The 21,164-nt window shown below is 40.8% G+C and overlaps 1 protein-coding gene across 1 annotated transcript in view; it reads right to left on the bottom strand.

Annotated features, from left to right (window-relative positions):
* KANK1 (KN motif and ankyrin repeat domains 1) overlaps nt 1-21,164 on the bottom strand; it is a 64,474-nt gene that overhangs the window by 23,771 nt on the left and 19,539 nt on the right. The window contains exon 2 of the mRNA XM_045020533.1: nt 4,212-6,860. Within this exon, the coding sequence (XP_044876468.1) occupies nt 4,212-6,860 (2,649 nt within the window). The remainder of the gene's footprint in view (nt 1-4,211; nt 6,861-21,164) is intronic.

Here is a 21,164-nt window from a genome sequence, read left to right on the forward strand (position 1 = left end):
TTTTTAACCTATCTACGCAGATACTTTATGGCCCTCATCATCACACTATCTGAGCAAAAGTATCTATTTGAACATGGTTTCACACTGTGAACTATTAACATTAAAAAACAGAGTTCATGGGTTTTCTTGAGTGTCATACTATGTGAAGGAAATATTTCACTTATATACTAGATACATGATCTGTAACATACAAACACAGCTACAACTCTCACTGAGCTCACTAGAATCTGAGTGCGCTCAACATTTTGCAGGATGTGGTCCAAAGTCTCCTTAGGAAGATTTTTTACTTTATCCATTATCCATTTGTTCTACGCTTCATATTAGAACACTTAATGACACTGAAAATATTTTACTAAGGTAAATAAAATGCTGTGCTAAAGAGATGTTTAAGCACAAAATGTATCTAAGCTCACACTGAGAAAAACTTGTGCCTTAAAATATTGTTCTTCAGTCAGAACTGTTCTTCTGTCAGAAAGTTATCCATATTAAAGTGATTACTTTGTTTAAAAAGGGACACCATTGTTCATTCCCGGTTCATCCTCTCTCTGTTTATTCATTTTGCAGGGCTCAAATTAAGATGGGCAACAAGTTCTGATCAAGTTTCAACTATGACATAAGTTAAAGATGAAGATGACCTACCAAACAGCACCTTAGAAGAAAGCCAGACTTCAGAACAGAAGGCATTCTTGTTTAAAAATTTCAACGGATAGAAACCTAACTACTGTATGGGTCATGAAGTTACTGCAGCTCTAATGCCAACGCTAAACAGGTCAGCCAGTTTCTTAGAAGAATACGTTATAATGATGTATGACAATGCTTTTGTCTAGAAAGTGCTCACAGGTCACAGGTGTGCGACTTTTTTCTGAAGTTTCCAATTTAATCAAATGGGAACTTGCTTGTGACACAGACTTGGCCCAGGTCTACACTAGTGGCGGAGTCAACCTAAGATACGCAACTCCAGCTACATGAATAGCGTAGCTGAAGTCGGCATATCTTAGGTTGACTTACTTGGCTGTGATGAGGACTGTGGCGAGTCGACCGCTGCTGCTCCCCCGTTGACTCCGTTTCCACCTCTTGTGAGCTGGCGTTCCAGAGTCAACGGGGAGCCCGATCGGGGATTGATTTTATCGCGTCTACACTAGACGCGATAAACGACCCCCGATAGATCGATCACTACCTGCCAATCCAGCGGGTAGTGAAGACCTGCCCTTGTTTAGTTGACAAAATTGGAAAGGGAAAGCCATTGGTATTCTTGTGCAAGTTTGCTTTGAAAAGTGAGACTCTACGGTTGGTATGTTGGGTTCTGTATTTACTGGCTGGCAGTGAGTTACATGGCAAATGTTCAGAGTTGACTTTATGCCTCCCTTCCAAACTACCAGACCTTCAAACTCAACCTGAGATCTGAGAGTCAAGCTGGATTCTTTCCATCTTGCACATTATCACCAATAATACAGGTTCTAGAGATCAAAGTATGCCCTTAATGACACACCACAGCTGATAATGGATTTGCACAGGTGTAGCTGATTGGAACTAGATGAACAAGTCTGTTGTTGATGCGCAAGGAGGAACAGAACCCAACTCACCTCTCAGCAATGTTGACTCTGGAAGGCAATAAGAATAAGCACTAGTAACTCTAGTCCCTTTTCAGAGTAAACCTGCACTTTCAGAGGTTATTCATTGTATCACTCATGTCAGAGCATTGGAGGAATTTTCATAATTTCTTTATTGCCTCATGAATACACTGGAGATACAGTTTAGCTTCACAAGACTGATTGTTGTTTTATTAAAAAAAACAAAAAACCACTTTTAAACCATTACCCACTTCCATATAAGAGTATGAGTCAAACCAAAAAGCCAAGCATGATGAATTTATATTGTTCACATACTAGGCCAAATGTAGCTCAGGCACAAGCAGCTACAAGGGGAGACGCATCCTTTTACAGAGTTGAATTTGGCTCAAGTTTAGACAATGATCTCCTAGTTCTAATTTTGTTTTAACTCTGGTCCCTCTATTTTAAGAGGCTACTTTCCATGATCAGACCAGTTAATGAGACTGGTACATAGAAACTAGAAGAAAATGCAGGTCTCTTGAAGTGAAGATGCTGGAACATAAAATAAGCAGCTGATCAGCTTATATAAGAAAGATTTTCTTCATTAAAAAATGGGTGAAGTCAGGTTAAAGTCACTATTAATGCTGCTGCTGAATGTCAAATCAAAGTATCATTTGATGCTGTGCATGGCAGAAAAGGTCATTCCAAAACTCTCTTTTCTCTGCCTTAGGAGAATTGACCGGTTAGGTTGAAGCTTTACTGTAGCTAAACTGAACCTGTATTTTATTGGAAAATGGGAATCTACCCAGATTAGATATTTATAAATGTGCTCGTTACCAAAGGAGCAGAACTCTAAGTAAATTAATTGCCCTGAACATCATGTGTCACGGTGAAGTGGGGGAACTGAGGGATTTACCAAATTCACTCTAATAGACAGTACTGCTCAGCAAGTTCAGATATTGTATACAATTTATATACAGATTTTTGACAGGAAGAATTATTTACAACAGAAGCAATTTTTTAAAGTTGATGATGATCTCTTAACCCAATTACACAACAGTTAAAATGATCAGAGACAAATTCAAAACCTGTGCAGAGATGTAGCATGTAATTCTGACCAGGAATGTGATTGATCACATTAATAAAGACTTTATTCTATGTTCTCAGTGCTAAAGATAATAGCATTACAAGCTCAAACAAATTTTTTCCTAAATATTTTTGGCAAGAATGTGAAATATAAAGCCTAGTAAAAATGCCTTTATTAGAAGATGATCCACCACTCCACCTGTGCCTAGATAGTTTCTAGGTTCTTCAGACTAAATGTCTGATATCATATATTAAAAATGAGGGATAGAGTGGCAGATTAACAGTTTGTTAAAATTCTGGTTGACATTTTTAAGTGCCATTTTAATGCCTGTTGGATATTCTTATTATAGTACCATTACCTTTATGAAGTCCAATGTATAATGTGTACACTAGAAAGATAATAGTGTAAATAAAATATTATGGTGTATGGATATAGATAGGATATAGTATATTTTCTTTATCCCAAGGTAAATGTTGCCTACTGCTGTACTATAGTAAATTAAAAGTTTTAATAGATGGGTCCAATGAATGCATAAGAGGCAAAATTCTAGAATTACTCAGCTGTCTTTACAAAACTACAAGAAGAAATTTATTTAAGATAGTAAATAAGCTGTAAAAGCTTCATTTAACAGTGTACTAGATAATCACTATTAAATAGACTTTTTATTATAGAGATTTTTCCAATTCACTATCTCTGATACAGATATTCAAGTATATATGGACAACTTTCCTATCTTTCTAGTATTCTGTTTATTTTTACTATTTCACTGTGGGAAGAGTGCATTGTGCAGAAGTTATTGTTGGTTGGTGATCTCATAACAATCTCTAAGAAGCCAACGATTATGAATTGACTAGAACATAGTTCACAGACATACGTTATTAGAAAAAATATCTAGTTAGGTTTTTGTAGCTGACAATATGCTTTAAAGTTGTGAGCAGAGGTACAGAAGCATAAAAAACATCCCCAAAGTTAATTACGCAGATTCTAAAATAAACAGGACACCGAGAAAAAAATATTTAAGCCTCACCCGAGCACCACTAAAACCCAAGTAGTCAATATTTCTTATGCCTTGCAAATGTACTGCTGTAACTGGAGACTATTACAAGCGCTTACTGAAACATAGATGTTCTTGTTACTAAACATTCTTTAGTGGTAATCAACGCTAACAGAGGGGGGAACAGTACCTAACAGTGGTCTAACTGGGACACGAGAAGATGAATGAAGAATGTGAAAGCAAAGCCACTGACCTTTGAGAAAGAGGCCGAAGATGCCTCATCATCAGCTAGAATATTCAACTTACAAAAGATGAATGTGGCTTATAGGAAAGTCAAACATGGCTTGCCATGGTTTTAAAAAGCTGCACTCTGCCATTAAGAAGGGAAAGGGGAGCAAAAACGATGTCAATCTGAATAATCTTAAATCATAAAAATTGATAAATATCCCAGGTTAAATTCTGTCACGTCACCCAATCACCGGATGTTTTTACTATATATCTATTTAAGCATTTCTACAAGCTCAGCACTATTCTTCCCCACCTTCTGAGAGTGACAGGAATGCACACATACTCAACATACCTGGGGTAGCACTTCTGTCCATACCCTGTTTCTGGATGTCTAAGTTCCGCAGCTCCTCAGTGCTTGCGTATTTCATGACAGAGTTGATAGACGAAAGGGTGTTTATGAGCTGAGAATTCAGAGATCCAATTTGCGAGTGTGGTTCTCCAAAAGCTTCTGCCAGTTCACTGTAGTTTTCAGTTAGCAGCATCTGTTGTTCCTGCAGCAGCTTCTGTACTCGCTCAATGTAGTGATCCAAGCCAGTCCTCATTTCAGGTGGAGGGAGAGGACTTTCCACTAAAATGCTCACAGGTTCATACACAGGCTCATCCCCAACACCAATGCTTCTGGTACTGGCTGACACAACAGACAATGGCGGGGGACCACACGCAATATTTCTCATTTTAAGACCAACAAGATAGTTCTCATGAATGTTTATCTGCCCTACTCCACAATCCTTGGTCTTTATCACAGATGGCTTGTCAAAGCTAGAGTCACTAGAAAGCAAGGTTCCCACTCCAACAGAACGAGTTTTGGCAGATATGTTTATGTCCTTTACCCGACCATCTCCCACTGCTACAGTCCGCAACTCGACACTCACAGTGTTAGTCTGTTTATCGTAAGTGTTCAAAATGGTGTTTGTGCTGGAATCCATCAGAGAAGCGGTTTCTGTATTGGTGAACTGGTTCACCATTGCCAATACTGTACTGGTTTGCTGGGTAGCTGTCTGAGGCATTGCCATAACTGCAGATTCTACTTTGCAAACAACCTCTGTGTTTGTGCTGCGAGACACACACTCCTTTGGTGGACAAACAGTCACATTCACTGAACAATCTCCACAACCTATCGACCGTACTTCCTTGATTTCCGCTTCTGTCTTGCAGAGACTCAAATTATCCACAGACTCTTCTGTGTTGATGCCAGTTTCACAAACACTCATTTCTGTGCCCACATTCTTGTCGCACATCTCAGTAGATCTCCCCGTGCATTGGTCACGCATGTCTGCTCTCTCCTTCACAAGCCATCGATTCATTAGCAGTTCTGGACCCACAGCTGTACTCTGCAAATTAGGCCTGCAGGAGATTCCAATATCTCTCATTTGTAGATGGTTCCCCACACAGGAGTCAGCAATATCCACATGATCTCCTACCATTTGGTCTCTTGTTTGTACGACAGCTTCAACCATTCTGCTGAAAACCAGAGGTTGAGCCATCAATGCTTTATCCACTTTTTTCCTAGATCCAGCTGCCTGCAGCTCTTGTTTTAATTTGGTCATTTCCCTATCATGAGTAGTTTCTTTTAATTGAACCTCCAGTCTGTAGATCTTCCCCTTCAGGGCTTCAATGGTCTGTTGCTGAAGCTCTATTTCTTTTTCAGCTTCTGTGGTGATGCCAAGCATCACCTCTGTCACCCCAACCCCAGAATCTCTAGTTTCTTTCTCTGTTCCTACTGCTACCTCCGTGCATGGTCGGGAAGACCTGTTATATATAACCACATCATTCATATTTTCATCAGCACCCACAGCAACCGACCTGCTTTCTTTTGTTAGATTTTCTCTGTTCGTCCGAAGATTAGATGGGATTTCATAGCTGCTGTCCTGGATTTTTCTCTCCAATGCTTGCATTTCAAAAGTCAATTGCCTAAACTCCTCTGTCCTCTGTAAGTTCTGCTCCACTTCTTCCTCACAGTCTATATATAATTCACCTCCTCTTCTGACCTGAGACAGATGTCCCCATTGCTCTGCGTTTCCCGCACTATAAGATCGCTTTCTGAAGCCATAAGTGTCATTTTGATTGGGTATTCTTTGGCTTTTGAGTTCCGCCATCATCTGTCTTTTCTCTTCCTGTAATACTGAAATCTTGACCTGGAGCACAGGAATAGTTTTGACTTGTTCCTCAAGCTCCTTGAGGCGTTTGAGGGCAACTGCCATTTGTTCCCTGATATGCTGCAAATGCACTGGGCTCACATTGGTCACAGGGGTTGATATTCCTGAACTCAATGGGCTATGACGGATGGAGCTGCCCAAAGAGGAAGCAAGATAGACATTATAGTCTCCATTACCCTGGTACCCATTTTGAAGCTGTTGAGACATCTGATTGTGCCCACTAGATCCTACAAAGGAAGGAAGGGAGCTTGCTGAGCCCAAGCCTCCAAAGCTGGAAAGCCTGGGCCTGCGGACATCCCCTGGAGTCACCTGCATTATAACCTTCTCCTGTTCAAGTCTTCTCCGGGTTTCCATGAGAGTTTTTGTTACATGAAGATTGTGCCTTGGAAGCTGTGGTGAAGGAGGGGCAAGTTGTCTGCTCTCAGGAATGGTTAAGAAGGTAGGAGAGGCTTCAAAGGAAACTGATGGCCTTGCAGTGACAGACGATGCTACTTGATTCCTTGCTGCAAAGGAGGACTGCTTATTCTCATCACTGTTTGACGAAGAGAGAGACTCTGTTGAGGTCCACCCACTGTATTGGCCACTGGAGTTCTTGGTACCTGTAAAAGTTGGTACTAGTTTCCTCTTCTTCTGGATATTTAATTTCTTAATCGTGTTTCCCTTTTGTATATCATCCACATACTTGAGAAAATCCAAGTCTAACTGGTAGCCGTAAGGAGTTTCCACAAAATAGGGATCTTTCTGTTCTTTGTCATCTTCTCCACTCAGAACACCTTCCTCTTTTTCTGTAGGAAAAAAACCAAAATCAATACATTTAACATATATAAAAAAAGCTACTTCTGGCTAAACTATACAGCTGAAAAGCAAAAGATAATTACACTCTTCCAACTTATAACGTTCAGTCTGTGCTATGAATAGACATATTACTTGTCTGTCTTAATTTACCTTGAAAAACATCTCTCCCTCTCTCTCATGCACACACAGATCTAATGCTGAAATCATAAGTAAACTTATGTAAATATGTTGTTTTAATTTATGAAGGCACCACAAAAGTCATTACTGATAGCATGAAATGATACTTTGTGGAACTTCTGCAGTACGACCACATCACAACAAACTTTCACACAGACTAGTGCTAGTCTGTCATGAAAGGATCAGGTGATTCTTTGTGCTGCAGTGAACCATCTGGAGACAGTGCTCCCTTCAGGGAGTATTAAAAGGATTACACAGAAATCATTCCTCCCTAATTTACCAATGCAGTTAGACTTCAGGCAACAGTTTTTAAAAAGGTTAAAATAATTTCAGATCAGTTTTAAGTCTGAGCAGCAATACAGGCTCTCTTCTTGCTTGGGAGCACACTGATGTGTGTCTGTGAATCTGTCTCTTTTATATTTCAATCCTGCATGAAGTCCATACACTAAAAATATGCAGCGAGACCTGTTTCCAATGCAGTCTAAAATTCCACAGCCAAAAGAGAAACCGCCAGCTCAGATGTCAGGACAGCACAGCTTCCTGCAGACACTGGACTCACATGCCACCAAAGCATTCTAAATAAAACTTCGCCAAATCTGCTGTGCTTCTGCAGACAGAACGTTTATACATGAGGTCGCTGCAGAGCCTGCTCCTCCTTCCGCACAAAAACAAATCGTAACTCACTAGAGGAATCAGGTACTTTAGAACTGCAGGGCAAACAATAAAAGTTAGTTTTCCAGTTACCTGAATTAGCTACATATCTCTGCTCTCAGACCATACATTTTCCATCCAAATAAAACAAGGCCTCTGATTTTTCTCCTTGCCGTCCTAGCTTCAACAAGCTCTCTGTTCACTAAAGCCCTGCCTCTCAACTTTCTCATTCTTCACCCCTTAAGGAAAAAAGTCCACATTAGTGTAAACTTAGCCAAGCAGAGCACATTTTCATAGGCTAAGCTTTCACCAATGAGTTCTGTTCTACAGCAGAACTGAAAACTACTGCCTTTTTAGCACCCGTAAGGAACCTCAGCAGTCACCATGCTCTATCGTCTTAATAAGAGAACTGTTAATCTTTTAAAGGTGCAGTAATCTCCATCCATTTTCTCCTCTGTCCCCTCCTCACCCATGAATCATTGTTAATTTGCATATACATTTCTTTTTACTGTATATATTTACTGTATTTTAGTTCCTCCTTAAAAACAACTGTTCACAGTCTCTGGGCATATAAAGTTGATCTGGCACTTGGGTTTACAAGCTACTATTGTATGTTTGCTAAACTGGCTACCCCTCCAGTATTCCCCCAACAAAGAAACACAGGCTATTGCAGGCAGCGATAGTACCTGAAAACAACTTCTAGCTCATTTTCTGAATATGACTACATTTTAAATTGGTGTCCCTTTTAAAGGGACATACGCAACTTAAACAAAAAATCACCTTGAATCTACTATTGCTAGAAGTGACACCTAAGAATGCAGCAACAAAGATTAGAATAAAGAAATCTCTAGGTTTTTCAGTTTACTCAGTCAATTTGACCAAAGCATACTTTTGGTGCTTTGGAAAACTTTTCATAGTTCTGACTGGTATTTCTCTGCCCTGTGCTGATTGGGTATTTGCACTAACCCTCCCTCTCCCTCACAGTCTCTTCATCTCAGAGAGTCACTCCTCTTACCCTACTCTTCCCTTTCCTGTCCTCAGTCGCTCCCCCTTCAGCTTATCCCTTCCTCACTAACCCAACCAACCAAAAAATAAATAAATAAAAATTGTGGAACTAATATGACTTTTGACGCCATCACACTGTTCACTCGACCTGCTCGACACTCTTTCCCGCACCTTAGGTCTGTCTTGTCTATTTAAATTGTAAGCTCTTCAACAGAGGTACCATCTTTTTGTTTTGCATACGTACAGAGCCTAGCACAACAGGGTCCCATTCCATGACTAGGGAAGGGTCCCGTTCCATGACTAGGGCTCCTAGATGCAACAGTAATACAAATAAATACTAGTCAGTTTCACTGTTTTGTTGAGGATCATAATATCATGTGTCTCTTAATAGCACTTTTAATCAGTAGATTCCAAAGCACTTCACAATCTTCAATGCATTTATCCTCAGAACTCCCCTGTGAGGCCAGGAATGCTATTATCCCCATTTTACAGATGGGGAACTGAGGCTCAGAGACTTGCCCAAGGTCACAACAGGAAGTCTGTGGAGGAACAAGAAATCGAACCTGGATCTCCCAATTCCTAGGGTACTGTCCTAACTACTGAACCATCCTTCCTCTCAGTCACTTGTGCTTCCTCACTCCTGCAGCAACCTGTGGGCACCACACTTTCCTCAATGGTCAGGGAGAACTCACACTGTAACAAAGGTCCTGAAAAATGGTGATTTGCAGTCGTAGCAGCAAAACTGAGCTTGTAGTTGGTGGGTGTATGCACTAAAAAAGGGAGGGGAGGCGCCAACCCTGCAATTGACAGCATGGGGTTGGACTGCCAGATAAAACACTTCAGTTTCAGACTGGGGTCTTGATGTTTTTACTCATGGACTTACCCAAAATAAATTTCTAAATATCAGCAGCAACAATATCCATGTGTATGTATATATATATTACACACAGAAAAACTATAAAGAATATTATTAAGGTTGCAAAGTCAAGCACTCAAAAGACAGGAAGTGGCAGAATTAAGGTTGCATGCGCAGCTTTAATTCAGCTCCCTTGGGTGTATGCATGATGATGCTGTTAGGATATTATTGGGTTAAACTTCATTGAATCTAGAGGGTGTAACTGCTGCCCTTCATTTAAGATAGCTTAAGACTTCATTAAGCTCTTTTAGAGAAGCAGGTAGTGAAACAATAGGGCTCTCCAACCAAACACAGGAACAGGTGAGGCTGCTCAGGAATTTGAACTATATGGGAGTAGAGGAGTCACTGGGTATTGTTTTAATAGAGGGTGTGACTATGCAAAAGAGAGAACGTAAAGCAGCGATGAACACCAAAGAATTAAGAAACAGCAGGAAAGCTAAGGACAGAGTGGGGACAAGCACTGGGAACATGGCCCTGAGGAAAGCTATGAGGGAGATTTTGGGCTAAGTGCTGACTGGAAAGGGGGCTTGGAAATAGGAGCGAACATACTCTCTTGTTGTTTTATTCCTACTGTGTTCAGGGAAACAGGCCTTTCTGTACAGTCTTTGTAAATAAAAAGGATTGCATCAAAGAAATACCTGACTCCATCATCAATTTCTCCTCCTGACTGAACAACTCATAAGATCCCAAATTTTTCCCTAATAGCTTGGTCCCAAGGGGTAACAGTCTTTAGTCACATGAGCATGTACTATTTTTCCCACACGAGATGAATCAGGGTTGTGTACTGAAGGAGGCCATTCTCTACTGGATCTCTGCCTCATTTGTTGCAGAACGTGGACAGTGTGTAGTGAAGGAAGCTGGGGAATATGCTTGAGTGGGCACACACTTCTGCCTCCCCCCTTGCCCCACCTGGTCCCTTCTGCCCCATTCCTGTCCTCTCCCTTCCCTGTTCCTGTCTCCTCATCCCTGTCCCATTCTCCTCAACCAGATAAATTCTCATTGCCGAGGAAGTTCTAGTCTCCCTCTCCAGACTCCCAGGTGCAATCATAGTATTTTCCTTCTTCCCCTCATGCTCAAGTCCCATTCCTTGCCTATCCTACCCATTCCTGATTTCCCCCCTACCGGCTCCTCTCCACCGATCTGATTTTGACCCCTCCAGTTGCTTCCCCACCCACGATCTCCATCTCCCCCAGGGATTTCCTAAGTCCTAATTTCTCTCCCCAGGCTCCTCATCCAATCTCAGTCTCCCAACCCCCGGCTCCATGTCCCAGTCTCTCTGTCCAGCCAGCACCATTTCTCCCCAAACTCCCTCCCTGCCTGTCAGATCTATTTCCCCTCCCTGTTCCCCACTCCTTCCTTTCAACCCATTGGCTTGCAGACCAGGGATCCTTTACCTTGCAGGCCTAATCTCCTGACCAACATGTCCCAGTCTTCTTTGCCCTCCTGGCTCTCGGTCCTGATCCCCTTGCCCAGCCAGTCCCGGTCTCCTCTCCACATCCCAATTACACTTTCAGTTTCCCTCTCAGCCTTAAGCCCCAGTTGCCTCCTTGTCCCAACCTACTTCCCCCATCTCATCCTCAGATCTGGCTTTTGTCCCCCCTGCAGTTGATGCAGGAGACTTCCTCCTCCACAATGCCTGGTCCCAGCAGAGGGGTCGATAAGCACACAGGAGATGCACCCTTCTTGTCTCCGCTTCCATGCACAGTCCTGGCACAGAGGACTGCAATCACAGGGAAAATCCTGTTCAGCCTCCTGCAGCCCCGAGGCATGCTCAGTGTGGATTGAATGTTTGCCATTTTTAGTTGCATAGCTCTAGGAAGTCTCTACTTGGCATGTGTAAATTATGATTTTCAAAAGGGCTTATAACGTGGTCAAATATCAGCAGTTTTTCATGAGGCTGGCACAAGGCAAGTCCTTGAAATTTGGCAGGGATGGAATTTGTTAAAGCCAGGGGATACTAGAGCTTTTCAGAGAAAAGGCCGCCAGAATTTCACATGGGCAAAACAATAATTTTTTTTTCTGGCCTTGTTCTCAAAAAACTGTTGAAGCCTTTTGGCTCAATATTTCCAAAAATATTCAGCCTGAGACAGACACCCAGTATGGACAATTTCAGCCCAAACAGTTAAAGCTTGGCAATGTTATAAGCAACTGAAAACAGATATGTAAATAGAAGTGTCAGGCAAGCCTATCAGTAGACATTGCTACCAGCCACACTGCCCGCTTCCAATAATAGACCTTTATTCATGACATATTCTGTAAAGGATTATCTCAGAAAATTAGCTTTAGTTTTTTAAAAAATACAAGATGACAGTGTCACTTTATGTGTCAGATGTTCTCCCTGACTTTCTTCTCTGTAAAACCAGTTTACGGAAAGCAGAAGCATTTGGTTTACTACAAGGACTCAGAACTTTGGCATATACCATAGAAATGATTGTATTGTTTTCTAAATTAACCAGTTATATTTTTCTGTCAAATTCAAAACCATAAAGGAGAAAGTAGTAATCATTTTATTCAACATTTAACCCTTCATATCATGCATTGTGCTTTTGTGGCAGGAAAGTCCCAAGATTCCAGAATTAACCTATCAGTGGAAAATTACTCAAAACCTCTGAAGACAGCTCATTTAAGTTTAAGTCATAAGAGCTAAACTGTCAAATATTTCTCCCTGAAACAATTCAGGTGGAAATTACCGAAATCAAGCCTCTCCAAGATCATATCAATTCCTTGCATCTTTGCAATTGAGGCTGTGGCTAATTTGGTGGTCTCTGGGTAAACTGGCTATCTTAGTAATGTTGACATTTTGCACCTGCCAGCCCATACTAAGAATTACTTGCCTGTATTTTTTTTTTAAGAGATGCGTGCAGTTAATCACACATAATTTTTCATTAAAATAACACCGGGTACACTCTACTAGCACAATTACACCACGGTAGGCGGATCATTGCAGCAATAGTTCTTGATGCTACAGATAAACAAGGAGAAGTTATGTAATCTGGAGAAGAAAAAAAAAATCTATGATGCAGCATGCCGAGCCTTTACGCATTTTACAGGCACATCCATTTCAGACTCTGCTGTGAAGCTTAAAAGTACAGAAACAAAGTGAAGTGAGTTGCTATTTTAGGGGAATGGAAAATGATTCTGCCAGTTTAAAAAAATCTACTAAAAAGGAAAGGAAATAAAACCCTGTGAGAACATTATTCTTTTCTCTCCTAGCCATGATATATTGGATGCACCATGGATGCACTTGCCCCATTAGCATTTCGTGAGTAGTACTGTGCTTTGTGCAGCACTGATTAACTTTTGAGGAGTATCTATCTGCCATTCAGCCAAGAGGAAAGGTCTGCATATCTTGGGACTTTGAGTGAGAAAGAAATCCCAATGCCACTAAAAAGAGCAGCAAAAGAGAACACTAAAGAGGTTCCTGTTGAGCCTCTTATTTTGTCCTTGGCTAGCTGAACATGGACACTGCAACGAATAAAAGACATTCGCAGATCTCTGCAATACTTCAGACAACCATAAATTACATCATTGCGCCATACTGAACTTCTTTTCTTTGCATGTTGATTTGCAAAGGCTAACTTTAACACAGTTGCACAGACACACACAGAGATATAAGTCATCAGCTTGGGAATTTAATACGCATTGCTATTTCATCTGCTTGAACACTCAACCGTTAGAAGCTGGACTTTACATTGTACGTGCTCATTTTGGACAAGTGGTTGTGAAACAACATATTCTGGAATATTTTTTAATTTGTAGAGGCCTCGTTGTGTTACTGTCACCATTAATTCAGTTATCTAGAAGTGTGCACAAATTGCACTTCCGTCTCCCTGCTGAATAATAATCACAAACTGGACATAGGCATCATTTAACAAACACACTGTTCTGTTCTCTCTTCCTGAACTGCTGTGACCAGCTCTGTCTAAACACTGCAGTCTTGCCAATTTCCATTAAATTATATCCTATCCGATGCACTGCACAAGAACTTCAGTCTATTAAAGCACTGAGTCAGAGCTAGCATAGCCCACAGAAATCACTTCTTCTCCCTGAATGGGAGATTCAAAGACGACAATGTTTAATTGACGGGTTCAAATTAGTTAAAAGCCTTAGTATCACGTAAGCGTAAGGAAAAGGAGAAAAAGGGAGAATTTGGACAGATGTAGTTTCAGTTCAACATGCTAATTAAGACAACAAATCACTACTGTATAGTGTCCCGGGAGGGTCAAGAAGTAGTGAATAGAAGAGAAGAAAGGCAGCCTGAAAACATTTTAAAAGCTTATTCTAAATCTAAGATGTTTTTAAGAATATACAGCTTGCATCTAATCCATACGGTCATGGGACGTGCACTCAGGCATTTTATTTTCAGTCTGCTAACTATTTAAAAAAAACCCTTTCCACTGAAATGTTATGAATAATACATTCTCTAAGAATAACCACATAGAAAAAGATCTAAGGAATGTTGCAAAGAAGCAGAACTTTGGTATAACTGTGAAACCACGTAGTATTCTTATGTGCCGGACTCAAATTTAAAAGGTAACATAGAAAAGGGAGGGAAAAAAAGGGGGTGTCTTTTTTGGTTCTTTGTTGTGTTTGCAAGGAACTTAATGGGTTTTCTGAACCCCTCTCCCACCCCTCATTTGTTCTTCTATCTGAGGAATATCAAGCAAATAAGGAGAGGAAAAAAGCCTGTCAGGCCTTCCTTATGCCTCAAAACAGCACCAAATCTCATTTTTCCCTTTCCAGATTTTTTTTTAAAAGCATGACAATAAGTTTTACAATATCATCTCCCCCTCATCACCTACTCTGGCTAAGCAGGGCAAATGCAGAGAAGGAACCACTAACCTGTAGAGGAACAAGATTTTTCTTGCTTCCAGCCTTGCTACACCTGCTCCCAACCGGAAATGAAGAGGAGCTGATATAGCTATAGCTGTTTCCCATAGACAGTAAAGGTATGGACTTCCAGAACCTACTCTCCATCCCACCCTGAGCTACCACAACTGCAGAAAGCGATGAGAGACTCCATTACCACTTCCGAAATGAAAAGGAAGGGATTTTTGTCCCGGCTCTCCTGTCATAGAGAAATTTCATTTATAGTACGGATCATATGCCTTAACTCTTTACTCTTTCTAGCTTAAGTGGGCCCATTAAGAAAACAAAGAATACAGGGCATGATCCACAATCTGCTAAAGTCAAGAGGTGTGTCTTTCCACTGACTACACTGGGCTTTGGATCAGGCCCACAGTGAACAGACTTTCTTCAACTGAATTAATTTTTCTCCCCCAAAAATCACCACATCACAGGAACAGTGTCAGTGATGGCACTTTGGTCTGGTTCTAAGTGATCGAATCAATTCACTTGTTTATACGTGTCCCATGACTATTTACTGCTCAATGTTTAGTTCCTAAAATAGTGGAACCATTTCTTTAGATCACAGGAAAGAAGCTTTGGCTTTTCACAGAATCACAGAATTGGAAGGGACCTCGAGAGGTCATCTAGTCCAGTCCTCTGCAGTTCTATGCCCTGTTCTGCAAGCGTGCTGACTACTTGTGCCTGACCATGGTACACGTAGTAATAGTTTTATTTTTGGGAAGCATGTTCAAGTGCTACCTTAGGACCCAATCCTGCACACATGTATGCATGTGCAGAACTTCACGCATGTGAGGAGCCCTACTGAAGTCAGCCTGACTACTCGTGTGCTTAATTTATATATGGGCATAAGTAGGACTGGGACCTTAGTAACATCGTTCAATTACAAAAAAGTTTACTTTCAGAGTAACAGTCCAACACAGTTTGAGGACTTTCATGACACTATGTGAGACACCTTTTCCATATCTGTATTTACATTATCTTCACCATGAATGTCAACATATTTCTGGAGGTAACTGGTTATTTTAATTAACATAAGCCATTGTGGGTGACTTACACAATTTATATTGCAGTTAGGCGTGGATCGATTAGGGGCTTTTTTTTAGTAAGTATCGGCAAATGTAGATTTCACCCTACACACAATAACTGATTAAAAACATTTCAATCAATAATCATCAAATGTACAGCTATGCAGCATTTTTCTTACTTTGCCTAAGAACTTTTACTAGAGTTTGATTTAAGAATATTTACTTTGCATATTTTGACATGCAAGGTTGACAATTGGTGTTTTAACTGTTATAAAACTAACTTTTTGAATATCAACATCTGCTATCATTAAAAAATTGTCTGCCTTCTCCCATCATAATTTCCCAAAGCTGTGAAAATTTAAAATCAATCAATATCTGTAAAATAAAAAAATAAAAATTGAATTCTGCCGAGTCTAATTTTAGTACTCGTAAAAAATGTGCCTAATAACTATGTCTACAAGTCACATGCTGAAATGCAATAGACACACATAAGGGGGCAGAATTAAATTTGCTGTAGGAGCCTTATCTTGGAATTTTCCAATTTTACATTCATGCGGAAGTAACTAAGAGCAATAAACAGTGGGTTTGGTTGGGGGGGGCAGGTTGGAATCTCTCAAAGGGGAAGAGGAAAGAAAGATGAAGTATAAATAGAGCATTTTAAAAGTATTTTGCCAAAAATAGTTACATGCATTTATTTGAATGTTTGATCCTTATACATTTGAGCTGAACTTCCTTTTTCATTACACGTTTGAGCTGAACTTCATTTTTCTTTAAAAAATAAAAAACCTCTGAGCTGAGAAGTTGCAGCCCAAAAGGTGGCAATTTTGTAAGGCTATATGCCACTGTACCTCCACGGTTAGCGATGGTTGAGGTGACATTTTGATTTTAAAATCAAGAACAGCTAATGAGTAAGAGCATTCTGGTAAGAATAAATGACAGTTGACAAGGCTAGTCTGGACAATGAGTGCAGGATATAAGGAGTCACCAAAGCTAATTAACACCAAATAAAGGATTATGCTTATTTATGAGGAATCATTGCACACACGCACACACACAAAATTGAACTAGGATCATCTGCATTCAAATACAATATGATTCTTATCACACTCAAATCAATCTACCTTCTCTGTTAGTAATCCTCCTCATTTGAGGCCTATAAACTGTAGGCTGAAGCCTACTCTCTGGTTGTACTAGTTTTCCTGGTACAGTGCTAGTTTTGGTGATACTGCAGCACAGACACTTTGTAAGTGTACCAAATCAAGCCTTCTGGCCACTGAAAAGATAACTTAGGCCTTGTGTATGCTATGGGAGGAGATTGATCTCGGTTACACAACTTCAGCTACGTGAATAACATAGCTGAAGTCGATGTACTTAGACCTACTTACCGCAGGGTCCACACTACACTGTATCAACGGGAGACGTTCTCCCACTCAAATTCCAGAGCTCCCTGGAAAAAGGGCAATCAGAAGAAAGTGGGCAGCTATCATGGACCAGAGGGAGCGCCACAGAAAGCAAGTATTGGTTCACAACAGTCTCGCTGCCTTCAGAAAAGTTGCTTTAACAAATTTACTTTCTCTCTCTTTCAAATGTGCTGCTGCATAAGAACTACATGGTGTATCTGCAGGCTCCTTTTGCCTTTAGTGGTCTCCATATACAAGCACTGACATCCCAACCCAGTTTACTTTGCTTCCAAAACCAGATGCAAATCAGGCAGATTCAGGTGCCCGGCTATTTTCAAGCATACTCTAAAATTGCAGCTTTCTGCAGGTCTCATGATTTATCTACTTGAGGATGCATCTCCATCATCTGCTAATATTTATTTTATTCCACTCTCTTTATTACATGCCTAGCCACTTGTTTTAGGCATGTGTCATAAAAACTAAAGTATAAAAGGTTCAAGATCAATCAATGAACAAATAAACTCCACCTTATTCATGTTAACATGTCATGGCGATCAGTAAACACCCCCTAATTACACACTTCTCAAAAGCCTGAATGGAAAAAGGCCTTAAAGTTTGCCCTGTCAACTGACTCTGGCGCTGCTGAAGTAGAGGAAAAGCCAGTGCTGGACTGGCAGGTAACTTCATGAGAATGCCAACTGCCCCTTCCTTTAAGTCACAGGGGACTGTACTAGTTTAAGCACCGCAGCTGATTTCAGCAACCACAACACCTCCAGGTTGTGAGCTTTGCGTACCAATGGCAGGCATGGGGCAACAGTATCTTGTCACTCTTCCCAGTTGCTCCTCTAAGTCTTGTCTGAACTGCGTCAAGTAACCAGCCTCAAAGCCACAGGCTGCCATTTAGCACTAGGCAAATCACTCATCCACATAGACCAGTGTGAGGGAGATGGAGATATCGAGCTGGGTGACAAGCAGCACAGAGAGCCCCCACCACCACCACCACCACGTACTATAAAAACTCCACGGCCCTGCAGTTGGAAGGGGAGAGCGAGGAGGGGTGGCAGCGCCAGCTTTAACCCCCTCAAGGCAGGGGTGGGGGGGTCCACCCCACAGGGTGCCAAGGCTCAGGACTCCAAGCTTCAGCCACTGGGGCTCTGAGCAACCCTGCTTGGCGGACCCCCTGAAAAGGCTTATGGACCTTCAAAGGGCCACAGACCCCTGGTTGAGAACTGCTGACATAGAGGATGAAGCTGCCCATGTTTCCTTCCTAGTTACCCTATAGGGTGCATTTTTACTAGGAAAAGTGTTGCATTCTCAACTCACGTGAGCTAACTCTCCATAACTAATATGAGGTAAAATTGTAGTGAAGACTAGGCAGACTGACTTTAACACAAGTTAAAACTACAATCTGCCTGGTCTCCACTAGGATTTCACCTCATGTTTGTTACTGTGAGTTATCTGAAAGGATCTGAGAATATAACTTTTTCTTAGCAAAGACAAGCCCATACACACATTGAACAGGATGGCAACAGAAGGGAACCCTTTGAAACTCTGCCTATGAGAGCTCTTGATTCAGAGGAGAGCAGCTAACCAATAATACCCGGAATCTGTCAAAACGAAAGAAACACAGCCACTCATCCACCCCTGCTGGGGTCCAAAGGCAGGTCACCACTTCCTTCTGGTCATCTGTATAAGCACACACACCTCACATCTATCATCAGCAGATTACCAACCAACTGCATTCATGCAGTCTGTCACCCTGGCTCAGACGTAAAGCCAAATCAGCTAAAATCAAGGACAAACACTACTTCAGATTCTGCTGGAAAGGTCTTGCCACACAGCCTTCTCGATAACATTCCCTAACAAAAAGAGAGTAATGAGACTGGGCACAATATTGTTCAAGATAGTCTAATCAGTGCTTCCTTAAAGAGATAGTATTGACAAGCAACTTCAATGGCTCCAGCGCCTTCTTGCTAGCTTTTGCCAGTCAGGATGGACACAGATAAAACTCAGGTCTTAACTACAGGGCTTCTCCCATCCCATATCTATATCCCCAACCTAACCCTCAAACCAACTCTTCAATCAATTACATCAACTGAAACTCAAGCAAAGGCAGCTGCCTTTGTCTCCTACCCAGACACAGCTGTGTACTCACAGAAACAGATTGAGTTTGTTATGTCATTACCTTTCTTAGTTTATAAACCTCTGAACAGGTGAGAAGTTGGGAACAGTTACATAGGGTTACTGTTATAGGGAAAAGGGTCACCATAAGGAAAGTTTCTAATCTCTTTAGGATATATAAGCTTACTGTATGAAACTATAGCAGAGACCCCCATTTCCAGGTCACCCTCTCTGCAGCTGTAAGGTCAACTGGAAAAAACCTGGTTTATAGAATAATGATTCCACAAATACGTTCACTTCTGAGCGCTGGGACAGCTACCTTTTGGTATGTGCTTAGGACAGTAAGAAAAGTGATATACTCTACATGCACTCAGTATGCAATTTCAAAAACAGGTTAGCTTTGTTTTTCCATTTGAAAATCCAGCACAGATTCCTCACTTGGGATTAGATACATGCTGCATTTAATACTTTAAAACAAAAGCCATTTGTATTATCTGAAAACAAAATATCTGAACCATTGTCTGAATAAGACAAAAAAACCCAAACAAACTAAAAACCCCTACAAAACAAAAAACACCTTTTCTCCATACTTGGATAGCTCCGACTGCTGACCTGATTTTTTTCAAACTTTATTTTTTTTTAATAAAGTTCAGCATCAGCCAGAGTAAGCATATAAAATATCAGCCTAAAAGGTTGTTTTATGAGCAAATTATAAATAGCTGAAAACAGTGGTTTAGAAGTAGATCACTAGCAGCACAATCAAGCCACCCAAAGGAGATTTTGCTACCTCTGCTGCCGAGACCTTGATATAAGTAAATATGTCTGGCACTTCATGTAACTGAAGATAAAAAGTACCCTGATATATAAGCACATCGCTGAACAGAAAATATGCATCCTTTCAAGAAACTAACTTCTCAGTATGTAACAAACACAGGACAACAAAAACAACAAGAACCATGACCAGAGTTGATGTAAACCATAAACACAAACTTTCTTCAGTCTGCAGCCTAACACAGTGCGACTCTGTCAAAGAGAACAGTCGAAACTTTATGTTAAAACAAACAAACCAAACCACAGCAAGAATGTATGCAACTAATGTACCAGGACTTGGTGGTTGGCTTTCAATTACACCAATTTGGAAATATAAAAAAAAAAAGGTATTTTTTTCCATTTTTTTTTTACCAATGGCAAACAAAGCTAACATCCATTTCCCCCTCTAGCTTCTCCTCTATTTGACAGCCTTACTTACCATTCTGCAAAGAGGTAATTGTTGAATGTTTCAGTGTTTCGTTTTCAGGAAATTAAGTCTGAAGCACACTTTTCCTCAGCCGTAAAGGGAATGCGTACTCCTGACACATCAGCAGGCAAGGAGCCCAGGGTTTGCTACAGAGAATTTATTTATACTCTTTTGGAATTTCCTGACAAAATTCTAGTCTGCCTGCCAGCCAGTGAAGCTTAATTCCAATGTTTTTCTTTGCATCATAGACAGTTATAATTGACACTGAGGACTACTCCTCACAATGAGTTAAATGTATAAAAACAAACAATGACAAACATACTGTACTAAAACATAAGCAAAAAAGGACTAAATGTTTCAGATGATGTCAGACTAGGAAAGAATGAAAAGCTGTGATGATTTCTCTTACTCATTACCCTCTCCTCCCTGGTGTCTGTTGGTCTCTCTCTCTCTCTGTCTGTCACACACACACACACACACAAAATTTGGGCAAATAATCATCTCTATTGTAGCTGCCATCATCCCAATGCACTCTGCTTTTCTTTACTCTTCTCTAATGCAACTTATAATTTGAAGGATAAAAATAAAACCTTTCTATATAAATTAGACACAAGCATTTTTTTTTTCAAGGAAATGGTCAAACTACAGCTGGTGCCTTTCACATTGAGACAAGTTGTTTAAAATGATACATAAGCTTATTTGGTTCCATAGCGATCTGATATCCCTCCTCACTCAAGTCAATGTAATTGGGAATCCAGGCCCAGAGATTTTAATTCACAACATCTTAGGGCTAGTCTACACTGGCAATGTTAAAGTGCTGCAGCAGCAGCGCTTTAACGTGGCTTGTGTAGTCGTGGCAGAGCTGCTCTAAAAAATCCCACCTCCACGAGGGG

The sequence above is a fragment of the Mauremys mutica genome, chromosome 6, assembly GCF_020497125.1.
Source record: "Mauremys mutica isolate MM-2020 ecotype Southern chromosome 6, ASM2049712v1, whole genome shotgun sequence".
Taxonomy (NCBI): domain Eukaryota; kingdom Metazoa; phylum Chordata; order Testudines; family Geoemydidae; genus Mauremys; species Mauremys mutica.